The 23,976-nt window shown below is 40.0% G+C and overlaps 2 protein-coding genes and 1 long non-coding RNA gene across 5 annotated transcripts in view; 1 reads left to right on the top strand and 2 right to left on the bottom strand.

The window, feature by feature from the left end:
- Window positions 1–1,965: 1,965 nt before the first annotated feature.
- uba1 (ubiquitin-like modifier activating enzyme 1) lies at window positions 1,966–18,060 on the bottom strand. 2 transcript variants are annotated; one of them, XM_007568904.2, is made up of 26 exons: window positions 17,848–18,060; window positions 14,777–14,893; window positions 14,638–14,696; window positions 14,364–14,532; window positions 12,559–12,693; window positions 12,369–12,475; window positions 12,170–12,260; window positions 11,955–12,087; window positions 11,779–11,876; window positions 11,430–11,576; window positions 10,896–11,072; window positions 10,673–10,780; window positions 10,504–10,584; window positions 9,949–10,101; window positions 9,541–9,706; window positions 9,230–9,426; window positions 7,359–7,423; window positions 7,066–7,261; window positions 5,836–5,910; window positions 5,550–5,739; window positions 5,293–5,378; window positions 4,391–4,483; window positions 3,950–4,141; window positions 3,551–3,652; window positions 3,359–3,459; window positions 1,966–3,016 (listed from the first exon to the last, which is right to left on the bottom strand). In XM_007568904.2, exons 2-26 carry the CDS (start codon window positions 14,891–14,893, stop codon window positions 2,881–2,883), a joined length of 3,174 nt encoding a protein of 1,057 aa, XP_007568966.1. In that variant the 5' UTR covers window positions 17,848–18,060; the 3' UTR covers window positions 1,966–2,880. The 2 variants fall into 2 exon arrangements, with proteins under 2 accessions (XP_007568966.1, XP_007568967.1); XM_007568905.2 differs by lacking the exon at window positions 17,848–18,060 and adding an exon at window positions 16,257–16,494.
- Window positions 16,979–23,976, top strand: part of LOC107838255 (uncharacterized) — a 13,117-nt gene continuing 6,119 nt past the window's right edge. Inside the window, exons 1-2 of the long non-coding RNA XR_001664322.1 lie at window positions 16,979–16,991; window positions 18,458–18,459. This is a non-coding gene — a long non-coding RNA (uncharacterized LOC107838255). The remainder of the gene's footprint in view (window positions 16,992–18,457; window positions 18,460–23,976) is intronic.
- Window positions 18,457–23,976, bottom strand: part of camkvl (CaM kinase-like vesicle-associated, like) — a 13,781-nt gene continuing 8,261 nt past the window's right edge. Inside the window, exons 7-11 of one of the 2 annotated variants that reach the window (XM_016680069.1) lie at window positions 23,640–23,776; window positions 23,197–23,275; window positions 23,017–23,104; window positions 22,754–22,762; window positions 18,457–20,928 (exon numbers count right to left, since the gene is read on the bottom strand). In XM_016680069.1, the coding sequence (XP_016535555.1) occupies window positions 19,438–20,928; window positions 22,754–22,762; window positions 23,017–23,104; window positions 23,197–23,275; window positions 23,640–23,776 (1,804 nt within the window). In that variant the 3' untranslated portion in view covers window positions 18,457–19,437. The remainder of the gene's footprint in view (window positions 20,929–22,753; window positions 22,763–23,016; window positions 23,105–23,196; window positions 23,276–23,639; window positions 23,777–23,976) is intronic. The other variant, XM_007568902.2, reaches the window with a different exon arrangement.

The following is a 23,976-nucleotide window of genomic DNA, read 5'->3' as shown; positions in this document are numbered from 1 at the left end:
GTTTGACCTTTTTGTTACTGGGCTCCTGAAAGGGATCAATGGTAGAAGTTAAAGAGCAAAATACACAAAAAATTTTTAAAAACTTGTAGGGTTAGTCAAGAAACAGTTCAAAAAGAGAAGAAAAAAAAAACTTCAGTCAAACCTCTGAATCCTTGTGATCAGACATCATTTCCCCTTCTTCCTCTTCCTCCTCCTCATCCTGATGGCCAGAAAAAAATATTGAGAGGTGAAGGCGACATGAAAGAGAGAAAGACGTTAAAAAGCGCTGAGATGTTGCACGGTGCACATCTCTCATTTCCTGTGCAAGGTTTTCAAAGAGGAAGAAAGTTGAAACTGTGCCTCAATAGTGAAGCACAACATGTCTGCTGCCTTTTTTTTTTTTCTTTTTACCCCACTAACCACAGCTGCTGCAAATTTATTGTGGCAATAATTGAATTAAAGTTGAAATGAAAACAGAATGCAAATATATGACATTCATTAAATGAAAGCAAGCACACCAGCAACTTTCTGAAATCCCAGTAGACTCAATACAAGATCTTATGGGGGGGGGGGGGAACCCAAGAAACTACCCTTAAAATCAGCATCTCGCATAATGTTCACCTCTTTTTGTCAGTTCTGCACTCAGCATTGTGGTCACAAAGGTAAAGGTTGACAGGCTTCCGCCAGTTACTGAGAAAAGCAAGAGATATGACAGCGCGCAGCATTTCAGATTATTACTCACCTCCATGATTCTGATGACTGGTTCAGGAATCAGGTCTTGTTTTCGCTTCTTCTAAAAGCAGACATTTTGCAGAAAATTAATGTGCACTGCATTTCAGACTTTGGGTGATAAATGCATGCTTCATTGAGGGGATAAGATTGCTTACCCCAGCATGGTCACAGAGGACAAAGCGAGTGTCTCCTGACCCCGACCTAAAAAGAGGGGGGAAAAAAAAAAATCCTAGTCACAAATCATTCAGATGGATTTTAATGTACTCTAAACACAGTGCTTATTGCTTTACAAAATTTAAGCTGCAGGTTATGCACCACTGCATTATGACATGGAGGGATTTCAGTTGTCGGTGTGGTGAACGGAAACATGAAGCATAACTTTAGTCAGTGTTCAAAACAAGAAAAAGATAACTTTTTCTTTTAAATCCTCCAACGAATCTGATGATCAGTCTCACATTTAAAACAAAAACAAAAGAAACAACCAAAGCAGAGTCAGAACAGTGCATTTCTAAAGCTACCATACCAGGAAGTCCTCATTTCACCAGTCTCCTCCACTTCCATCTTCTTCCTTCTGTCAGTGCATCTTCACAGAAATTAACGGCTCCGCTCTCAAAGTGAGAAATAATCCAGCCTGCGACGGTCTCCTCCGTTCGGCCAGCCACCGAGCAGTTTGCGTCGAGCTGGTTTAAAGTTCGGCGTACTCCTTCCTCCTCACCTTCTTCCTCATCTCGCAGCAGACCACATCCTTTACTGTTGCGCATAATCACGTATCCGCTCTTCTCAGGGAGGAGCGTTCAGAGCTTCACGTTAAAACCTCTCGGTCCAACCTGAACGTTGGGCTGTTTCTAGATTTTATTTAAAAGCTGCTTTGCGGTAGACTAAAATACTACTTTAGAAACTATTTGAGCCAAAAGGGGAAGTGAAATTACATTTTTTTCCTGCTCTAAATTGACTAGTTTACTTGCATATAGGAAAAGAAAAAAATTACAAACAGTTGTTATATATTTGATAAAACTCAATCTGTCTTGGGATTTTCCTCTGAATTTAGAGGTTGGTGATAAGCTGATGGAGGCAGAGTTTCCCAGAAATGCTGCTCTGTAATGAAACCTGATCACCCCAAACCAGGTCAGACAGGAAAACACATGAATCTGAATCTGTGACACTCATGTGCTTCAAAATCCTCAAACACCAACAACACTCAAGACACACAAGCACAATTTTGTCACACAAAAATAAAAACCACTCACTCTAATGCATGTTTTACATGTTTATTCACTATCACACTAAGTGCTCCCATATCAAGATACATCTCATTGCCTTGCTCTTATTTCGGTTTTTATCATTTGGAGTTAACAAAATAGAAACAAGTGTTATGAACTACCAGATGTGTGCCAAATCTTTTTTTTTTTATATCCCCTTCCCCAAAAATAAAATACAACAAAAACACAAGAAATAATGAGAAATAAAGGGGAAAAAAATATATATATGTCATGTGCAAGAGCCCCTCGGAGAGTGCTGTGGTGAGGGAGGTAGGGGTGCCTCGGACTGGGAAGAGCATTCTGCCAGTGTGATACCATTGGGTTTCCAGTCAGAAAATATCTACATGGTCGTTCTTTGTTTTCTCGGGTAGCTTGGTTTTAATTAATGAAATGGAAATCATAAAAAAAGGTACTTTGAAATTTAACTTGTGATGTGTACAAGGTAAGACGAGACGAGGGTTTCGATGACTAAAGAGAGCGAGTAGAGTGGAGGGAAGGTAGCCGGGTTGGATTAAAATGACCCTCAGTTACTGTGAGGATGTTCGTTTACGCAGGGACTCGTGTGGGGCTTATTGATCTGTAGAGGTACTACAACTGAGGAGCATCAGGATGTCCAGTATACGTGCTCCCTTCCTTCAATTACACCCCCGTCCCCCACATAGAGCGGCAACTGGATCCCCAACTCTTACTGGTCTCCTTTAGTCAGCTTACTGGGGCTATGTACAGTCAGGCATAGGTTTACGCAAAAACCCCAGGCCCACAAAAAAGAAAAAGAGAAAACAGAAAAAAAAAAAACCTGATTGATCCAGTAGAGCAGACTTGGATCAAGCTACCCACTTCAGAATAGTCCCCTTTTTGCTCCCCTCCCCCCACATCTGCCTCCCTCTGGTGGGTGGGCTCAGTTTGGAGCTCAGCGGATGGTGTATCTGACATAGGGCACTTCCACGTCTTCATCAGACAGGTCGTTACAGCACAGCTCAAACACCAGGGCCTTCACGTGTTTGCCCAGCTTCTTTTTGGACACCTTCGTCACAATCTCAGTCATTCTGCAAAACACAGGAGAAACGAGACTCAGCCAATAAATTAAAAAGAAAACCGCTACTAAATATCAATGCATTACTATGTGTACAGCACTCTGAACAACCATTATTATGGTGTATTATTTTGTTACTGTGCTGCTGCAACAAGTGAATTTTTTCTACTCTATTCTAACCCTCGGGTTGGTATTATCCTTATGATTGTGCATACCACAACATTTTAGTATTAGACATTCTAGACCAATTGTCTTATGTAGCGTTCCGAAGCAGAACAACCCTTAAAATAAGATTGTCGCTGTGTTAAGTATTTGTACTCGTTACTGTATTTGTACACTCAAAGTTTATACTCACGGTAGGTCCAGTCTCTCTTTAAGTTTGGCAGCAGGCATGAAAAATGAATACAGCATGGACACTCCCTGAGATAGCATGGTGATCTCCAACTTATGCTCATTCTGACAAACAAAACGGGGGAAAAAAAAAGAAGAAGCAGGGATTAATTATAGGCAACAAAAAACAAACATGGATAAAAGGAGCTGAACCTACTTTAAAGTAGTCAAGGAATTGTCGGAGTGTCATTTCTTCCCCGTTGGACTGCAGCCCTTTGACCTCGAAGCGATCCCAGAGAGTCCAGTCGATCTCGTAGTACTGCAAATAAACCAGCAAGAGTAAAAGCTGCGTCAGTTATCTGCTCCATGCATCTCTACCTGCAGTGTAGAGATGCAGGTTTGTCCAGATAAAGAAACATTTCTCCTCAGCACACACTGATACCGTCAGCGTGAGAAGGTAAGTTGAACTCACTTACATCCAAGCAGACTGCCTAATGTATCAGTATTAGCATGGCTGGATCATCATTGGAGCTTCACAGTGCGATGGCAGGCAATCGCTAGGCTTACAATACATTTTGTGTGTGTTGAGACTCAGACAGAATACACACGCGCTTACCTTGTGTCTGGGAGCGGCGATGGGCTCAGAGAAGGCAAAGAAAGGTAGGGCTAAGTTCATGAAGCCATTTTTGAACGAATCCAGTTTTTTATGCCCTTGGATGATCTTGAAGAGCTCCAAGCACACCAAGCCAACCACTGCAGCTGTAGTCGTGGCGATAGCAGGAATGATCTTGCCAGCAATCAGTTTGCTCTAGATTGGACAGAAACAAATGTACGCAAAAAAAAAAAAAAAAAAAAAAAAAAAAAAAAAAAAAAAAAAAAGAGAGAGAGGGAAATCTTATACAATTACACAGAAGCCCAGGAATTTGTAACTCAGAAAAGAAAACAGTTGACAAAAGTGTGAAACACTGATCCATCATCAACACAAGCAAGTACGATTTGATCTAAGAGACGAGGAGGTAATCAAAGCAACAATAATCCAAGGACCAACGTTTCCCACCTTGTGCCTGTCGGCAGGTGGAATGTCGTAGTTCTCCGCTCTCAGATTGGAGGCTGCCACGATGAAATCCATGTGAAAGTTTGCATCGTCATCCTGTGGACAGACAAAAACAAATCTGGTTACTGAAGGTAAATGGCACCGATTTGTAAACCTGTCACAATAAATGACTCCATGGTTACTTAAAATGATCTAGAAAATTTCCATCTTATTTTTGGAAGGGCAATTTTTTTTTAAAAACAGATTTCATAATCTTTTAAGGTTTCTGTTGTGTTTTCTTTTTAACTTCTTTTTTATTTACAGTTTATGGTCATTGTGTTTTAGATATTTAAAATGTCCAATTCCAGTGAGGAGTATCGTTTACAAAATGTAAGGTTGTGTTTGAGAGGCAAACTTGCATTATTGAACCATTATCAATGTATTACTTAAATGGTCACAAAAACAACAATATTATGGTTTATCAGAATAATTTATGGGACATTTTATCCTCCAGTAGTTTGTCGTTGTGGCAGGTCTAGTGGTTCATATTCATTAAAACTTGTTGTGCTCTGCAGTCCCAACAATGAGATGTTTTTCCACTTTACAACCTTTCAGTTAATAGAACTGAGATAAAAACTTGGCACTTTCTGTAGTATTCCAAAAAGCTTAAAAGAGAAAACTAACTCATCTTATTTGCCAAAATTTCCATAGACTATATTTTTAAACAACTTGTGCACCCAATCTGTCACAGCTGGAACAGCCGCCAATAAACCATTCTTAATTTCCATATTTTAAAAGAGCATTTTCCTTTAATCCCATAGCTTCTCCTATTAACCTAGCCCGTGATATATAAGATATTAAACACGAAATTGCAAACTTCTTCACAGGCAGTTTATTCGGACAGAACAGATCCCAGGATGAAGTACCTTTTCAAAGTCGATGGGGCTGAGTTTGAACCGGAACGACTCTGGCGTAGGCAGCTGAGACTTCAGTTCTTCCAGTTTGGAGTCATCTGTGTCAAGAGATTTCACTCAGAACTCCGAAAGCATTCAGAGATGCATGACATGTCTTTAAATTATTGTTAAAAAAAACAACAACAAAAAAACAACTTTTATTTGAAACTACATTAGCTTAAAGTAAAGACTGACTGAAGCCGGTCTTTAATCAAGTTTGCACAGCTTACCAACAGAGGAATTGCTATTTTGCAGCTCCTGATCAGAGACGTGGATTTTAACCCCGGAGCGAGGGGTAAAAGTTGGCACTTTGACATCCTGCAAGATCTTGACCACACCTGCTCGGTCAGTGCTGCCTGGCAGGCCATACGTCTGGGCGAACAGGTTTGCAGCTGCCAATACATAATCCACGTGGAGGTCCTTTTAAAAAAAAAAAAAAGAAATTAATACCTTCTTCGCAAAGAAAAATTTTAATCTTATGATCTAAGAAGCAGAGATCCTGAAAATCCTCCTTACATTGCTCGTGCTGAAATCTAAGGGGTGAGGACATCTCTTTGGACCAGACCAGAAGGGGGCGCCTGAGCTGGTGAGCTGAGACGGACGAGGAGCAGAATGAATACAAACAGAACACTCATTTACAGATACATCTCTGAATTATTATATTGTGGAAAAGTTCAATATTTTTGTCACTTATTTCAGAAAGTTAAACTTTATTATACAAATCCAAGTATTTATTGCAAGTTTGATGGCTCTGGCTTATGGATGAGGGAAACTCGAAATTCTGTCTCAGAAAATATTGGGAACATTGTGAAAAAGTCAAAACGCTGGAAACTCATGGAGTCGCACCTAATCAGCAAATTAACTCAAAACACCTGCAAAGGCCTCTAAATGGTCTCACTCTGTCACAAGGCGACAGTCACTGGGCAGACTGCTGTCAACAGAATCGGAGAGGAGGGTAAGCTACAACAGGTCATTACTAAAGAATATGGAGGCTCTCCCACAGAGGTGCACAAATATAATCACAAAACGGAAGGAAAAAAGTGCAGTAGAAGAAACTACAAAAGCCACAGGAATAACCTGTAGAGGATTGACCTGACGTGTCAAGAGACACGAGAAGCAAAAATGAAGATGACATGACAGCCACTATCAAAACAATCTGGGCTTCTTGAACAATTCAGCAGAACCACAGACAGATCGCCTCCGTGCCTCGCTGCACTGATGCAGTAAATCATGCAAACGGAGGCCCGACCGAATAGAGAGGACGTAGAAATGAGAACAGGAAATCTATTTTGGAAATGTTATGAGAAATTCTAGTTTTCTGAGTTTTGCTTTTATCATCTAGAAGCCATAGTTATCAAAATTACAAGAAATAAAGGCTTGAAGTATTTCACACCAACTAATGAATCATTTGTGATTCGTTTCACTTTGTAACAAGAGTAAGAATATTGGAAATGTGCCACAATGTCCACATTTTTGAAGATGTATCAATACAAAAAATGACATTCTGACAACAGAAAAGACTCCCCTAACCTAAAGTCTCATTCTGTCATGACATTCTAGAGATAAAATATGTCAGAAACTAATCCGAAGCCAATTAAAACTCCGTACCAGAGAATAATCAGTTAATGAATATACATGTGTGAACCGTTGTGTTACGGTAGTTGACTGATCTGTAACTTCCACCATGTTGTGTAAGCAATATAGTTTTTTTTTTTTTTAATCCAGTGTAGACAGACTTATTTGTACCTGATCTGGGGGGAAGTTGTGCAATAGCTGACGGATGTTGTTGCTGTACTGGCACTGCCAGTGATTGCGAGCCCAGGCCACGCAGTCAGCCCAGCTGTGCGGGCAGTCTGTAACAACACTCTTGTACACGGCGTCCAGCACCTCGACAGGCTGAGCTCCTGGAAGCTTCAGAGTTCGCTCCATGAACTTAGAATCTCTATGAGATTGGAGAGATCACAAGACATGTCAAACACTGGCTACGTTTGATGGTTTAGCGTCGACATTTGCCGATGTCGGAAGTGCGTCCAACTCACGTGAGGTACTGCATGGCATTTTCTGGTGCCTGTTTGAAGAGCCCCTCAAACTCGTCTCGGGCCCACTAGCAGGAAGATCAGAAATAAGCTGAGTTCAATAAAACAAGTGTGCAGTTTAAGAAAATTAAAAAAATGTGTGGAAGTACAGCAGCATGTACTTTTGAATAACACCATGACAACTGATGGTGAACGCCAACTACCTCACAGTCATTGCAGCCGTTGGAGGGTGAGGAAAATTCAGGCAGCGAGTGAACATTTGTCTCAAGGTTGTCATGTTGGAAGGACAAGTTTAAGACAAGACCCAAATTATACGGTCTGATCCAACATAAGAACAATTTTGGTTTAAAATGCTGAAATAGTTGAAGATGGTTCAAAGCAAAATGTCAAATATACGCAGTAATAGTTTTGCAATAAAATATATTTTAATGTGCAAATAGCTAAAAGTATGTTCAGAGGTTATTTTGGTAAATACTCCATATTTTGCATTGGATTCCAAAGCATCCAATACAATTTAAGGCTTTTTTGACAGATTTGTTCCCCAAAAATCTTGATTTCTAAAAAATAAATTAAATGTTCTAAATTAAAGCAAAATTAAGACATTTGTTTTCTGCTGCACATTACTAAATAAATAAATAAATTAAAAAAAACCTATTACCATGACTTCTTATCTGTATTTTTCCAAATAAGTAGTCATAGGACAGTAACCGGTAACCAGGGTTACCTTTCTTCCCAAAAAGTTATCAAATGACCCATCCCTGAATATCACAGGATATCTGAAGGAACGTCTGTCATACGTGTTGCTTATTTTATATGTGAACTTTAGCGATAATACAGTTAGTTATACTGTAGCGACAAAATGGTTAAACTACCGTACTATAAGGGCAACCAGCAAACTGAAAACAGTATGGGGATGTAGAATTATAAGAGGAAAAGAAAAAATACCCAAGATTCACCAGGCAATATTTTGACCAAGCAGATTTATCTGCATTTAGGATCGTTTTGGTTTGCCATGACACTGGAAGTGGGTAAAAACACAAACCTGGAAAAGCCACTGCCCTTGTGCCTTCAGTTTACCCAAACCGCTAATTATGCCAAGTCAAATGAAAGGGGTGAGTCAGAGTACCAAGAGTGTATGTGACTAATCGCTGGATACAGAGCATTGGTTGTGTAAGTGCTCCAGTGAGTTTCCCTACTGTGGCAAAGTTAGCCAGGAAACATCTGTGTAATCCCTGGAGCAGTGAGCTAAACTGACAGAGCCTTCAGTACACAGAGGAACGCCAGTCTGAATTCAACAAGAGGCAAAGTGTGGGCTAGTGTCCCACTGTAAGGTTTGTGACATCTTGGCAAAATGAACTCAACAAAAAGCAATATAGTAATAGTGATTTTTAAGGTCACAGGTGAAAACATTTGGCATAAAATTGAAAGTGGACCGCATTTTGCTCCGAGAAACAAAAGCAATCTAGACTTTTCCTCAAGTTTCAGTGTGTTCAATTTAAGATTTAAGAGTTGTAAATTAAATTAAAGCAAAATTAAGACACATTCATACTCCATTTACTCAGGAACTTAGGTATTTAAAAGGTAACGTTATCTCTGGCATGTGAAATCAAAAATCATATTTTTTTCACGTTACAGAAATGGATAAATATAAGATGACAAAAAGGTCAATGGATGCAAGATCTGGACACGTTTAAGGCCTAAAATTACAGCATTAACAACATTAAGCCACGTTGATGCACAGCAGCAATCTCTCAGCAAAACAAAGGCAATACTGTCACATCCATTGAAATTGGCAAATATCCTGAAAATCAGCAACAGATTTTTCATCCCATTGCGTTTCTGTCCAACCTGAGCACATTAGTAGGTGTACATACCTGCAGTGTGTGTTCAATTGCATTTGGAAAGTTCTTCAGGGTACAGATAGGGATGGACTTCTCAGGCGGGTCTTGGCTGGAGCTGTACGACTCTGTGACAAAGGGGATCACAACCTGGATGTTTCCTTTCGTGCCCAAAGTACCCGACTCCAGCAGGGGTTTCCGATAGTAAACACACCGCCGATCCATGTACATACCTAAGCATTGGGAAAACGAGACAACTTACTGGGCAGAAATCTTTAAGGCTCAATTAGATTTTCTCACCAGGATGTGCAAACTCGCCACCTAACATTTAAATGTCACCAACTTACGTGCATCGACATTGTCCAGTGCATTAGCGACCCCATTTAGACTTTCGAAGAAGTCGTCATCGTAGACCCTCTCCGTCTCCGGACCAACTCTGTTCTGATGAGCCGTGATCTTGAAGGAGGGGTTCATCTGCTTCACTGCAGCAGCAGCTGTGTCACTCTTCATTTTCTGTAATGGTGATTTTTGAGTAAGTGGAGGAGGCCATGATGTTCTAAAAGAGTGTCCTATTCTAATAATCAATCAATGCTTTTAAACAACAAAAAACAAGATTGGTATAAAGCAGCGGAAACACCTGCACAGTACTTCTAACTCCTCTTTATCATACAGAACTTCACTCAAGCACTGTGTATCCAAGACAAATGAACAACATGTGTTTGTTTCGTCCAATAATCAAAGCGGATGAGACTGACCGTGACATCAGAGGGTCTGAAGAGAAACTGTCTGTTGAGGTTGGATTTCTCTATGGTGTCCATGTCAGTCACGATAACCTCACCCTCCTCACTGGCCAGACCAATCATGGCAAAGTTTTTCAACAATTCGCAGCCGATGGCTCCGGCTCCAACCTGGAAGGATTTCATGTTATGCATGGAATGAAGCTGAAGGACTGGATCTGGTTTTATAACGGACACTTCCCACATACAAGCCCCGTCTGACAAAGTAACAATCAAGCCAGAAATTGTTGACAATGTTTGGTACCAATATTTTTAGAGACTGTGACAGTAATGTGAACAATTATACTTTGTAAAAACAATCAAAACATGTTCAATTGTTGCTGATTAAATCCTGGTTTGGAACAGCACAGAAAAATATTCTGCTAGATTTGTAATTTTTTTAACGCCATGATTAGCTATTTCTAATCATTCTATGCATATATAAAATAAAATGCAAACAGATTTAAATCCTAGGCCTCTTAAAAACATGATGATTTGGAAAGAAGTTAGGAGTTCTGTCACTCATTTACTCACCAGGAAGTAGCGCTGGTCGGCAAGGATTTTCTGCAGTTTACTGCCGAACACTGCAATCTGCCCGTCGTACCGACAATTCCTCTGCGAGATGCACAAAAGAATATTATTTATTCATATGTTTTCGCTCTACAAAGATGACATTTGTGTTTGATCTACTCTGGAAACCTACAGGGCTGCACTCTTCCTCTGTGAGCATAACCTCTTCTCCTTCAGAAAGGCACTCCAGCGCATCAAAGTACAACCACTGCATTACAGGCATAAATTTCCCTGTGGATGCCTGATGAGAGAAAATAAATAAATAAATCTAAACTGTTAATCTTAAAAAGAAAAAAAACAACAAAAAAAAACACTTCAGACAAACGTTTTCAGTTTACATGAGACATTCCACCAACCTTCATCACTTCCTGTGCAGCCACTCCACCAATGAAGGCATTGATGGGAGAAAGATCACCAGCAGCAAGATAAGACATCTTTTTGATAAGAGCCTCATCCAGCTGCTCCACTTTGGCTGACCCTGTCTGGGCAGAGTTCAGCTCTTTGGCCAGAGTCAACAGCTCCTCACCATCAGCCTGGAGAAAACACAAAACTCAGCACTTCCAATAAGTTGCTTTGCTATGCTATTTTATGTGTAAATCTGCCCTATTTAGATACATTTGGGATCAGATTAACCTGGGTGTCACTGAAACTAACCTGACTGGATTGTACTGGTAAAACTTACATTTTGTGCATCTGAAATTCAAAATAAACTAGACTTGTTTCTTTTCTCATTGCCTTTACATGGCATCTATTATGTCTTTGAATGACATAAATAAATTTAATTTTAGACTTGGCAATTAAGATTCAAGCCTTTAGACTAAGCAGAAGAGCAAGTACCAACATAACGTTCAAGTAAACAGGTCTAACAGGAAAATGAAAATGATGCACACCTGGCTCCAAGGTGTAGGGAGGCGATTGTGCTTCTGCTTGAAAGCATGGATGGCCTGAAAGCCTATGTGTAGTTGTCCGGGACGATCGAACTTGGCAAAATCTGTCATCATGAAGTCTGGTTCTGCCATGGAGGACGACAAGGATTTCTGTACGGGAATGACATGAATATTAGTGATACAAGCTTCATTTATTATGATTTTCCAGTAGGGGGAGGATAGTAGCTGGAGAATTCTGTTTTAAGAAGTTCTGTTGATCACTTGGCATAATAAAACAAGACAACCAAGGGACGTAAAATATTTTGACATAGTTTTCTTTTTAAGTCAGTTTTTTTAAGGAGAAATAACTTACAAAACTGATCTTCTTGGGCATCTTAACCTGAGAGACGATTCCTCCTCTGACATAATCTGAAAAGCCGGTTGTGTCGCAGATACTGAAAGTGTACGGGCCTAGGAGAAAAGCAAACCCTGTCAACTTTGGAAAAGTCAAACAGACCATCACTATAAATGACCATTAAAAACTCTCACCGAGAACTTTAATCTCCACGGGCTGACAGCCATTTAGATCCGTCATGCCCTGAATCTCAGTGAAGGTCACATAATCTCCACTTTCAAAGCCATGGCGAGCCTCATCAAGGCAAGTTACCACACCTGGATTGTCCTGAAGGGGAGAAAAAAACAACAATACATTTCAGTATATTTTAAACATTGAGAACTTACCTCAATGTTACAAGCAAACAAACCTTGGTGATCATGGAAATCATTGCACTCAGTGGCTGCTCTCCGTTGGTGTCGTACACTATCATCTCCTCTCCAAAGTCACAGAAAAGTTGGCTACAAAAAAAAAAATAAAAAATAAAAATTGAGTGTTCATGCGTTGAAAGATTAAAAAGGTCAGGTTGTTCACTTGGGAGTGACCCCTAAAGTACATGTCAATCTTACCCAAACAGACCACGTGTGTCTGCAACAACCAGCTTGACTCCTTTGCTGTGGCACAAGTCTCCCAAATGCTTCTGCTCATCTAGGTTGGAGTTAGTAAGCACCACCACCTGGATTCAAACACAAATTAATACAAACTTTTCTCTTGGGGCAAAACAGGCTACAAAAAGGCTTGGTTTAAGGCTGTTCATACCTGGAACTTGGTAAGGTAGTCCTCGGTGAGCGCTCCAGTATACGCCGTCACAGGAACGTAGTTGTTGAGTTCAGCCAAACGAGGCTGACTCACCTCGGCTCTGTTCTTTCCCAGGTCCTCTTCACGAAGGTAAAACTAACCAGAAGAATAAAATATTAGATAAAAAAACAAAAAAAAAACAACTCAGGGACAGCTGGTGAACCTAAAAAAGTTTACAACTTTTAAACTCTTGGACACGTTTTACCCAATCAATAGCAGATTACAACTCAAACATGCTCAGCAAAGCACATATTAAGAGTAAGTTCATGAAGAGTAGATACAGTTCCTGTATGCAAAATGTTTACAAAATTAAACATTTGTAACTGTTGAGACAGATATCGGTTAATGATGATCCCACTAATATATATATAAAGCTGTCTAATGTCTAATCCATCATCACAAAGTTCACATTACTCTCACATTTTGGTCATAATCCTGAAAATTATGGAAAACCACAATCAAATTAGCTGAACATAGCTTTGCACAAAAAACTTCTGACTAAAAAGAAAATATCCTGTAAATCCTCCACAGATGAAGAAACAGGATCCTTCCTCCTTTTGGGAGAGTTGCTGTAAACCCAAGTCCAACATGGGAAAGACAGATAAACTACATTGACATATTGATAAATCTGAGGTGTTGGTTTATAAATCAAAGTAGTAACAAAATTCAACCAAAAGAGATTAACGCACATCAGGTAGCAGGGGAAAGATGGCACTCACTGGATCCAATTTGATTATTGTGACAAACATCCCTATTACCATACTACAGAAATAAAAATCTAACTGCTGAAGCCTAATTTTTTCACCCATCAATTTGGTTAAGAAGCTTGAAAGCATAATTTGTCTTAACTGAAACTGTAATATTTTTGTACAACCCATTAAAAAAATGAACAGAAAATATCTAAGAGTGAGGAAGAATGCAGCGGCATACAGACTAAAACTGCCTGCAGGAAATTTGTGGTAAAACCAGCTGTAGCTTCAGTTGTCTGATAAACAGACATCATTTCATTAAACTTGTCAGTTTCATTTTAGAAATGTTATTTTGTCAAATTGTGACAACAGGATATCTTCTGCATACTATAAAGTCTGTTTTAAAAGGACATCTGAAACAGTTTTAGTTGGAGGTCAACTGAAATGTTCTTAACAAAAAATACAGTAAAATTAAAAGCTTTAAGAAAGTTAAATAAAAAAAAAAATATAGATGCACATTGATTTTCAAGTTAAACGATTTCTGATTACAATAATTGTATTATTGTAAATTCATAACCTTAAGGAAGGATGTATGAGAAGTGGGACTGTTTAATATACTTCAATGTAGAAAAGAATGTTTTTTAAATTCATGTCCTAATCAAGTATTAACATATGAACCATTCAAATATATACAACCTAAATACAAGCAAGTTCATGTCATTGACACAAGGAAAACACGTCTCATATTGCTGAATGTATTTCTACAGCCTGTTCAATTAGCCAGCCAACAGCTGCTGGATCAATACAATTAGAGGCTTTGCCTGTATGCTGGTTATAACACAGACAGAGACTGTAATAAATCTGCGTCAGCAAATGGGTTGCTAAAGTGGAGGCCGTTATAGTTGGAAGGCAACCACAAAACAACCGACTCAAAAACACGCAAGCTGTCCTCCAGAGGTTGGCCATTAAATAAATCTGACTAAGATGCAAATATACCAATTTAAAAAGTAACTAGCGATTTCATACATTAGTGAAATTAAACAACAGTACAAAAATATCTGTGCATTCTCCACATACCTGGGAAGAGAGATCTCGCCATTCTGCATCTCCTTGGTCATGCACAGTGACACTTCGAACTCCTCCCAAGATGACATTCTTTGCGATCTCTACTCCAAGTCCTCTCATTCCAGAAATGAGGACATTGGAGTTCTGCATGCGCTTCATTGCTTCATGGCCCAGCACATATCTGGAGGAGGAGTCCGACGACATTTAGTAAATCAGAACAAAAGCCAAAGCAAAAATAAAATAAAATAAAAAATACAAACTATGCATGTATAGCAGGATGACTTACAGTTGTCTGGAGTACAGGCCTTCATCAATCTCAGCATCATTGCCATTCTTAGCCATGCCCTGTGAAGAGACAGCAGCGATCAAATTCAGTATATGTGAAAATGAAGAGTCGATTGAAAAGTTAATTTATTTGCACTTACGTTTGCAGGTGTATGGGACAGATCAGTTCTGACAGAGTTAGAGGAGGAGCAGTGGGATTCCGTCTTCGTCTCTGTTCCTGACAAGCGACGCTTCTTGGACAGCGGCGAGCTGGACATCTGTGTCAAAGTGCAAATACTATTCACTCCCAAATATCTCTTACAGCAAGAGCACCTGAAATTGTAACTTAAGACATTAATATCTGATAAGCAACATTATTTTTTCTATTTTTAAACTGAACAAAACTTCATTTGAAATCTTAACATTAAACCTATTATACTCGAGTTGCAATGCTGCCATCAAAACACAATAAAAGCAAAGGAATATATAACAATATTCATAATTTATAATGACGGTTTCTTTGTTGTGTCTTTAAGTTGAGGAAAGAGGAAATTTAGCCTCAAGAGCAGCTGGGCTGGCTGCAGGCCAAGCAACAAACTGATGGAAAAAACGAACTGAGCCCGAGAAGACACATGAATAGCAGCATTATGTGTTCTTTCATGCAGGGAAAGAACACCGATTTGTTTATGTGCCTCTATTGTTCATTATGTGGCTTTTTTAAGGACTGCTAGCATCACCACAACAAAAACAGCTGAATCATTAAAAGTTCACTGCAGTAAAAAAAAGGAAAAGAAAAAAAGGAGCAATCCACACTTATTCACCAGTAATGTCCTGCACCAAATGCATTCAGATAACAGTCCTCACAGCTATAACATTTAAAAACAATAGTAAAGCTATTTTGATAAATGAAATAATCCAGAAACAAATCTGTCACATGGGACATAAAAAAGGCCGCAGTATCTAACACAGTGACCTCACACTCAACATTATCAGCCACTATTTCCGCATTAAATGCAACCGTCTTACCTTCGCCCCCCTGAGTCAGACTAAACGCCTTGGTTACTTCTATCAAACTTTGGAATAATCAGGCTGCCAAAAATCACCAAACAGTTATGAAATATTTATTTTGTAACCTAAAAGTGAAAGCTACTGGCATGATACAGCAGAACCACCCGGCTAATACAGTAGTTTCAGACCCTCATACAAGAAAAGAGCTTAGCTACTAGCAATCGATTTAAAGCTCCAAAAATATATATAATCGAGTGTGAGTAGACACCAGCAAAATACGAGTGATTAGATAAGTTCAGAGTCACTAATCAGTTAAGTGGTTTGGCAGGTGGACAAAGACGTAACATTAATAACTTAGAAGCAAGAAAACACCAGCCTCCCTGCCCATCCATTAGCCGCTCGGCCTAGGCCTGCACTCTCCACAGTGCGGAACACAACTTTACCAGCTAGCAGCTGCGGCTACGATATTAACCGACGAACGGGTTTATTTGACAGCTAACTACCAAAGCTCATTTTCTGTTGAGGCGCAATGCAAGTTGACATTCTCTTTACAGCTCTCAATTAAAAAGAGAAATCACACGAACGGAAAAACAAGCCACTAGACTCGTGCTTCATTGATTTATCTGCTCTTACCAATATTTCTTCCCGTTCCCTTCCCTACGCGAACCCGCTCCTCTCCCGCAATGTGTAGATGTCAGCGATAACGATGAATGCAAATTCGACGGTCGGTACCAAAAAAGAAAGGGTGGTGTGGGAAAAGGATGGTCGGCGCTATATTGTCGAGTCACTATGCCGTTGAGCCGAAAGTCTCTTCCTATGCAATTGCGTTGCTGGCTTTGCGACTGCAGACGGGAACAAAACCAAAATGGCAGATGGGGAGAAAGGGGCGGAGGAGCTGTGACGGAAAGGGTGGCTGTTAGCGCACGGCTCCGTCAGGCTCTCATCCGATTGGCTGCTGATTGCAGATTAGCCCGCCCTTGTTATTAGAGGATGCATGCCATGTATAACAGTGTACAATGAACTGCTAAACGTCAAGCCATGTAAGAAATACGAAAACATGCCACTATGTTAAATAGACGGATATGCAAAAAATAATCTAATTTAAGATATTCCTAAAGTAATGCACCTGGTCAATGCTGATGAACATCTAACAACACCTTTTGTTTCAGTTGCTCTCTAATGAGAGGTCAATTTATTGTAAAACTGGATGCGCTCAATGCTTTCACTGGACGTGACCTAATCAAGTGTAAAAGGAAAATATTAACATACAAATAAAACGAAATTAATATTATTATTACATCTTTTGCTGCATAAATGCTAGAAAAGGCAATGCATCATTCTTAGTCCGACTTAAGCAATTATTACCAAGTCTCACAATGCTCAGTGCAGCAATGAATGAAACAGGTACGTAAGGTACGCCACTTGCATGCAAAGTGATGCTGATCGGCTGGGCACCTAAGATGAGTTTAGTGGGTGAGCATTCCTTGGAGATGAGTATTGGGGGAGGGGGTGCCCAAGCAAATGACAAAGGCCCATGAAAAAGACTGGGCCGCGTATTCTAGGGTACACGTGTCGGAGGGGATCCCTTAGTTTTCATGCTCCCATTTCGAAATGATCAACACTGTCTCCATCGTTCTTTTGCACTCGAAACAATAAGGTCACAACAACAGCCTGCCCAACATGACACGCTGAACTGACCACTATCACGTTACTGTGGTAACACCGAGAACCGAGCATCTTAACATTATCCTGAAAAAGCACATATGGCTAAAATAATTATCTTCATGAGGTTTTATGTTCCTCGAGGCAAGTTTCTCTGACTTTGGCTCCCGAAATAGCTTGCATCTAATGTTTGCAGCAACTATAGCTCTCCAGCTACTATTTGACACATTATGATCCTAGACAATTGTGCTGTCCACAAAAACGTGCAAATGCTAGTTTAACATTATCTGTTCCGTGACACTGCCTTATTAGCATCGGTTAGCAGAGTAAGTAGACGAAAATATTCAATTAGCTAACGGTAAGTAACGTTAACAACTATCAGTAACGCAGATCAAAAGACTGCGTAGTTGTTAGCTTGTGTGAAGCTAGCACTTCGGCTATCTAGCCACCCAACGACTTTTTCCCTTCTTGTGCCGCTATGTTAGCTGCCCAGCTAACGTTAGCCAAGTAGCTGGGGCTAACGTTACCGAGGCGAGAGATTACACAAGTGTGCAGAACTTACCACATCCGATATTACTCGGCCTGATTTGGAATATTAAAAAATGCGGCTTCTATTTGAGCGAGAAACCAAACAAACAATGTGACAAGTCAACACAGCCGCTGACGGCCAACTGAAAAGTGTGTCAGGCTGGCGGGCTCTGTGTGAGTTTTTTCCACTGGACGTCTCCCTGGCCGGCTGCTCCCGAGCCGTTTCCCCTCACTCTATTTCAGTTGAAAGCAAAGCAAAGCAGCAACATGTGCACGTTACAGGCGGGACCAACACTCTGACCTAAAGGACTCAACGAAATGTGGCGACCGTAGATTTTATTCCTTGCATAAAACTTAATCAATTTTTAAGTGAATCGCACGATACTTAAGAATGCTACTTGTATTTATCTCACACTACCGAGAGTTTGTACAATATTTAAGAAACAAGCGCCCAATACTATTTCACACCCCTATGCTTTCGTTAGTGTGGACCATCCCAAACCATACGCAATGTCGTATGGGACTTGTAGTGTGTTTGTTAACAGAGTTGACAAGAGAAACACTGTCTTATTGGAACACATGATTGAAACTGTTTTGAATACTTGTATTCATGCATGAAACACAATAATTACGCACCCTAACAGATGTTTTTATTAGTTTTATTGAAAGACTTGCAAACAGAGCACATTTTACAGTTTACATGGGTTATGAATAATGGTAGTAAGAGTGGGGAAAATACCACAGAACCTGAAAATAGCACATACAGCCAAAAGCATAATGAAATATAGTTTACACGACACAGGAGTGAAAATAGGAAGGACTGTGTGTGACAATAAAGTATCCATGATGATCAAACAAGAAAAAAGATACAATTTTGGTGGACACGATTTTTGAAAAACTTTAATGAAAGAAATTGTTTTATGCGTGATTGCAAAGCCTTTTTACAGTGTGTTGCATCTGGATAATGTCAGTTGGTTAGAAACTCAAGACTTTGGTCACAGTTCAAGTTTATCTATGTTGCACAAATCAAGAAATTGTGTGATCAGATCAGCCTTTCATATCTGTGTGTCACAATGTGACTCTAAGCTCCAACAAAAGCTGAAGAGCTACAAAAATAAAGGGAATAAAAGAATAAATGGGAAAAGCTGCTTTGAAAAAAGCTATGCTAGCTATGAAGGGAACTGGTTTACATTCTGGGAGCAAAGTGATAATCAGGAATCTAATTTTCTCTATTTATTTACAATATGTAATAATACAAATGTGCCTGTCATCTCTTATTGGTAGTTTATTGTATTTTTCATACCTTTGTAGTCTGATAGTTAAACTTTGCAGAGTGCTGCTTGTATATGCTAGCAATACATTTGTTGTGTGGCAGATATTCAGGCACACAGTAAAGATTTTATAATTAAACAAGCTTTGGAAATATTGGATATTGAGCTCAATTTTAACTAGCATTTTTCTCAAACAGACATTTTATATGAATCATAAAAATCAGCAATATATATAGTAGCTTTTCAAAGTCCAGTTAATCATTCTTCTTTACAGTCTTCAAACTCTCACCACCAAATAATCAATTCAAAATTTCAAATATTTTGCGGTGTGCATTGCTTTATTCACTCCTGCCTCATAGTCCTCTACCCATCCCAGCCCTGGGCGATTGGCTGGACTGAGCTGCGCCTCTCTGTCCATCCTTGTCTTCCTGCTCCCTGACAGCCTGGGGTGAGGTTTGCGTGGGTGGAGATGGTGGAGGATATGACGGAGGAGGAATACCGAGGTGGGGGAGTGTCGGTAGTGTTGGTCTTGGAGAGGTGGGAAGTGGTGGAGGAGTTGTTGAGGTTGAAGTTGAGGAGTGTTGAGTTGGACGAGAGCGAGAAACAGAAGGCGAGGCATGTGTGCTCCTGGCCCGTGCTGGCTCACTAGGACAGTCACTGATTTGCTCAAGCAGCGATGGCATGTCTCCCTCAATCTTCTCAAGTACGGCAACCATTTGCTTTTCTATCTGTTCAATGACACTGTCCATTTGCCAGTCAGTTGTGGTACTACTCCCACCTCCTCCATGGTGTAGACCAGTCCCATACATGCCTACTCCTCCTCCTCTGCTTGTATAGAGGGAACTGTAAGGACTCCCAAAGCTCCCAGCCATTCCCATCCCTACAGAGATACCCTCTGGGTTGTATGGTGCAGCATGTCGACCCAAACTAGCGGAGCTGCCAGCTACATAGCAACCTTGCGAGGCTGCAGCAGGGGTCCTGGCTATGCTAAACTCTGCACTGTGTCGGTCTGTTTTTCTGGTATTTCTATCCCTTCCTCCCACAGGACTGCCATCACCTCTCAACTTAACACCTAGTGCTGCATCAACCCCACTTACCATACCTACTGAAGGTGTAACTGGTGCTACCACTGACCTCTCTGCAACCGCTTCAGGCACTTGTGTCTGACACCAGCTTCTGTCAGTCTCATCCTTGTGTGTGCTATGGGTGGCTGGTTGCTTCTCTGGTGAGGCTGACACAGTGGGAGCAGCGGTGGAGCCATGAAGTGTTGCAGCCATTTTACGTTTACTGGTGGGCTCAGGGGAAGCAGATGTGTGCTGCTTGCCCAGATTTGCACCTGGAGAACTTTCTAACAGCTTTGATGGTTCAGGAATCACCGGCAAAGTCTGCTTAACGTCTGGAACAACTTTAGTTTGACCCAAATTGGCAGCAATTTTCCTGGTTCCATCTGAAGCTCCCTTCTTCACCCCAGTCATAGTAAGCTCCTCCTGTGTTAGTTTAGGACCTGAACTTGATTGTCCAAGAGGGTCCTTCCCATCTGATGGTGCCGTTCCAACTGATGGACCCCTGGAGGTGTTTATTTCATCAGGACTTTCTTCTATCTTAACGGAACCTTCATCTTGTTCCATACCAGCTTGTGTATTTTCAACAGTAACCTCTAAAGAAACACTGCTTGATGTAATCCCTTCATCTGTTGTCCCTTTATCTCCCTCATCACTTGTCCCCTGGGAAACACCCCCTTCGCCATCTCCTATCCGTTCCCTACTTTTAACTTCAACTGAACTGTCATTCAGTGCTTCAGAGTTCTTCAGCCGCTGCATGAAGGTTGTCACACGAATTGCTTTCTGCAAATAGGAGGTAAAGAAAAACAGGGTAAAGAGGGCTTTGTTAAACAAGATTACCTTCACAAAATTTGTCACAGACAAGTTTTTGACAGAATGTCTGTTGAAACAGAATGATTTAGCGTCAACATCCCCAATGATGTCATTTCTGTGGAGTGAAGAAATATTAGTGTCAGTTCTTTTACCTCCAAGAAGCTGTGACACATTATAACCTGGTTTAAATCAATCTCACCACTCACACTTTCCGAGAAACTCCTTGACTGTTTGCTTAGAGTAAGATATTTGTGTACACCTCACTTTACAATTGATGTGTTTACTCAACTGGTATCTTTTGACCCACAAACACTAAAGGTGTTTGGGACAATGTGTGAGTTTAGTAGTTGTTTGTAAACCAGGAAGCAGAATTCCCTTGAATTCATTGAAAATGAAAAGCCGCTGAATCAAAGGTGACTTACCTAAACAGCATCTGTATGTGCACTGATCAGGCATTACATTACATTATGACCACCAACCTAAAATTGGTATGTTCCCCTTCCTATTGAGGCCCAGACTCCTCAGGCCCTTTAAAACATTCTATGGCAGGGTTTCCCCCAGTGTAAGCCTGGTGGAACACCAGACTTTTCTTGTGCCCCCACCAGGCTAAGAATTGCTTATTTGTTTAAGTCTTTTTAAAATGTTTGCATTTTTAAGACTTTATAGTTGATGTTCAGGTACTAATCTTCAATCTTTCAATAATGTATACTTATCAAGTGATATTTTCAAATTATATTTTCAACTTTAAACATTTTTAACTCAAAAACACAACGGGCTGCTGGATGAATGACTGCCCTGGCAAGTTTTTAGCATTGGAGCAGCTTATACACCAAATGACAATGCATTCTAACAAGTTAGCATTAGCCTCTTGAGCAATTTCAGCTTTAGGTACTTGTCATTTGAATCACAAGTCAGTGTCTCCAATCCTGTGCATAAATTAGACTTTTGGTGACCATCATCAGCTCACCACTTTTCTTACCTTTTACCAGCTCTGACTTACTCCTCTACATGTCACAACTGAGCCCTTGATAAACTCATTCAGGTCATTATGGTTCACATTTTTTTTTTTCTGGTTCTATCTTTAGATGATACAATATTTACTTGCGGCCTAATACATCCCACACACTCACAGGTGTGATAATTAACATATAACCAGTTTTATTTGCCTCACCTGTTAGTGGTCATGATGTTATGCATGACTGGTGTGTGTTTTGGATGTACCAACAGTATGGGGCAATGAGCCAGGATTTGTGTAAGAGGAACACCAGAGGGCCTTACAGTTCAAATCACTGTAGTTCAGTTGTCAACAGTGGCCCACATCCTTTATTTCCTTTTCATTTTGCCAACTCCTTATCTACGTAATAAAAAAAGAATACAATAAAGAACAAAACTCTGTTCCCTTTGGTAATCAGTACCTTTTTAACCGCTATGCTTAGGCAAACTAGCGCAGATGAGGAGTAGGAAAGGTACAGAGTGAGCCACTTTGAACATTTGAATATTCTCCAGTGAAGAAAAGTGGAGCAGAGTGGATGGATCTCATTTGGGACAGGCAGAGTGACAGTAGGAAGGAGCAGAGCTTGAGAAAAACTTTGAAACCCTAGACATAATTACGGTATTATCCAGAGATTTTACAAATATTGACTCCAATGTATATATCTGCAAGCTAACACTCATTAAAATAAAAAAATAAAATAAAACAATATTCCATTGTCAAGTGATGTTTTATTGAATCACTTCATATGAGTTTCTCCTCACACTCTGTCCTTCTACTCTCAATCATAGTGGAAAACAATACCTTTATCTCCTGGGAACACATGGTGAAAGAAAAAAAGAAATTTATACCTGTTACTCATGCTGTTAGGTCAGCACCGCCATCTTCTCTCTTCTTCCTCCTCAGCAATCCCATCTTATATTTTTACAAATTTAAAATACATCTCTGTGTAGTGAGCTCAAAGTACTTTAGGCCACAGGCCTATTCTTCCATTTAGTCAGCTGGTCATTCTGTTATATTATCTATGTCGCAGATGCTACAAGCAGAGCAATAGAGTGTGCTCATACCCGCCATTTGGCCTTTGCGAAGTTCTTCTCAAACTGGGCACATACACCATCCTTCAAGTTCTTCTCTGAAGCACCATTTCCTGCAATCCTGATACAAAACACATGCAGTACAACAATTAAACAACTGCACCATAGATGCAAAAGGAAATAAAATCTCAGTGCTTTCACCATCACACTTACCATTCGTGCTGGAGAGCATCCTCTGCTGTGATTCTCAGCATCTGGTCCACTTCCATAAGTCTACACACAAGCCCCTTTGCTGAGGTAGGAAAAGCAGCAGAAATATATTTCACATCATCACTAATGACAACTTAAATGCAGGCAGTGCCTTGCAAAAAGTTTACATCATTTATATATATATATATATATATATATACAAAAAAATCTCGCAAACTTCTGTCTTTGTGATTGTGCACCTCTTGATGTTGGTCTATATCACTAAAATTCAAACAAATTACATTCAGATTTGTTATTGTAGTGTGACAAAAATGTTCAAATATATGAGAAGAATTCATATTTTTACACTGTGTTGTCACTCTTGGTGGTTTGAAACTGAGCTCAGAACTGTAGTTGTGCTTAGAGGAAGTGGGTGTTTAGTGCCATCGTGTGGTTGAGGCAAACACCTGCAGGTGAAATCTCATCCCAGTAAGGAGTATCAAACTCAAAGTCCCCAGCAACGATGCGACAGAAGATGATGCGATTATGTAGATCTGTGTTTTCTTCCTCTGTTTCATCATAGAAAGGAGGGTTGCCCGATAAGCTGCCGGAAAAGTAGTTACATTAAAAATGGAACAAATAATATTTATAGCAAAACCAGATGTTTGAATACACTGTGTAAGAATGTAGATATTTTTTTTTTTGTCACTATCAAGGAAAAAATCTAACCGCATTTTTTGATGAATTAGGATTACCAAGAGTACAATATTACAGTATATATATATATATATATATATATATATA

This window comes from Poecilia formosa, unplaced genomic scaffold (genome assembly GCF_000485575.1).
Source record: "Poecilia formosa unplaced genomic scaffold, Poecilia_formosa-5.1.2 Scaffold232, whole genome shotgun sequence".
NCBI lineage: Eukaryota > Metazoa > Chordata > Actinopteri > Cyprinodontiformes > Poeciliidae > Poecilia > Poecilia formosa.
This window is presented reverse-complemented; position numbering and strand designations above follow the sequence as displayed.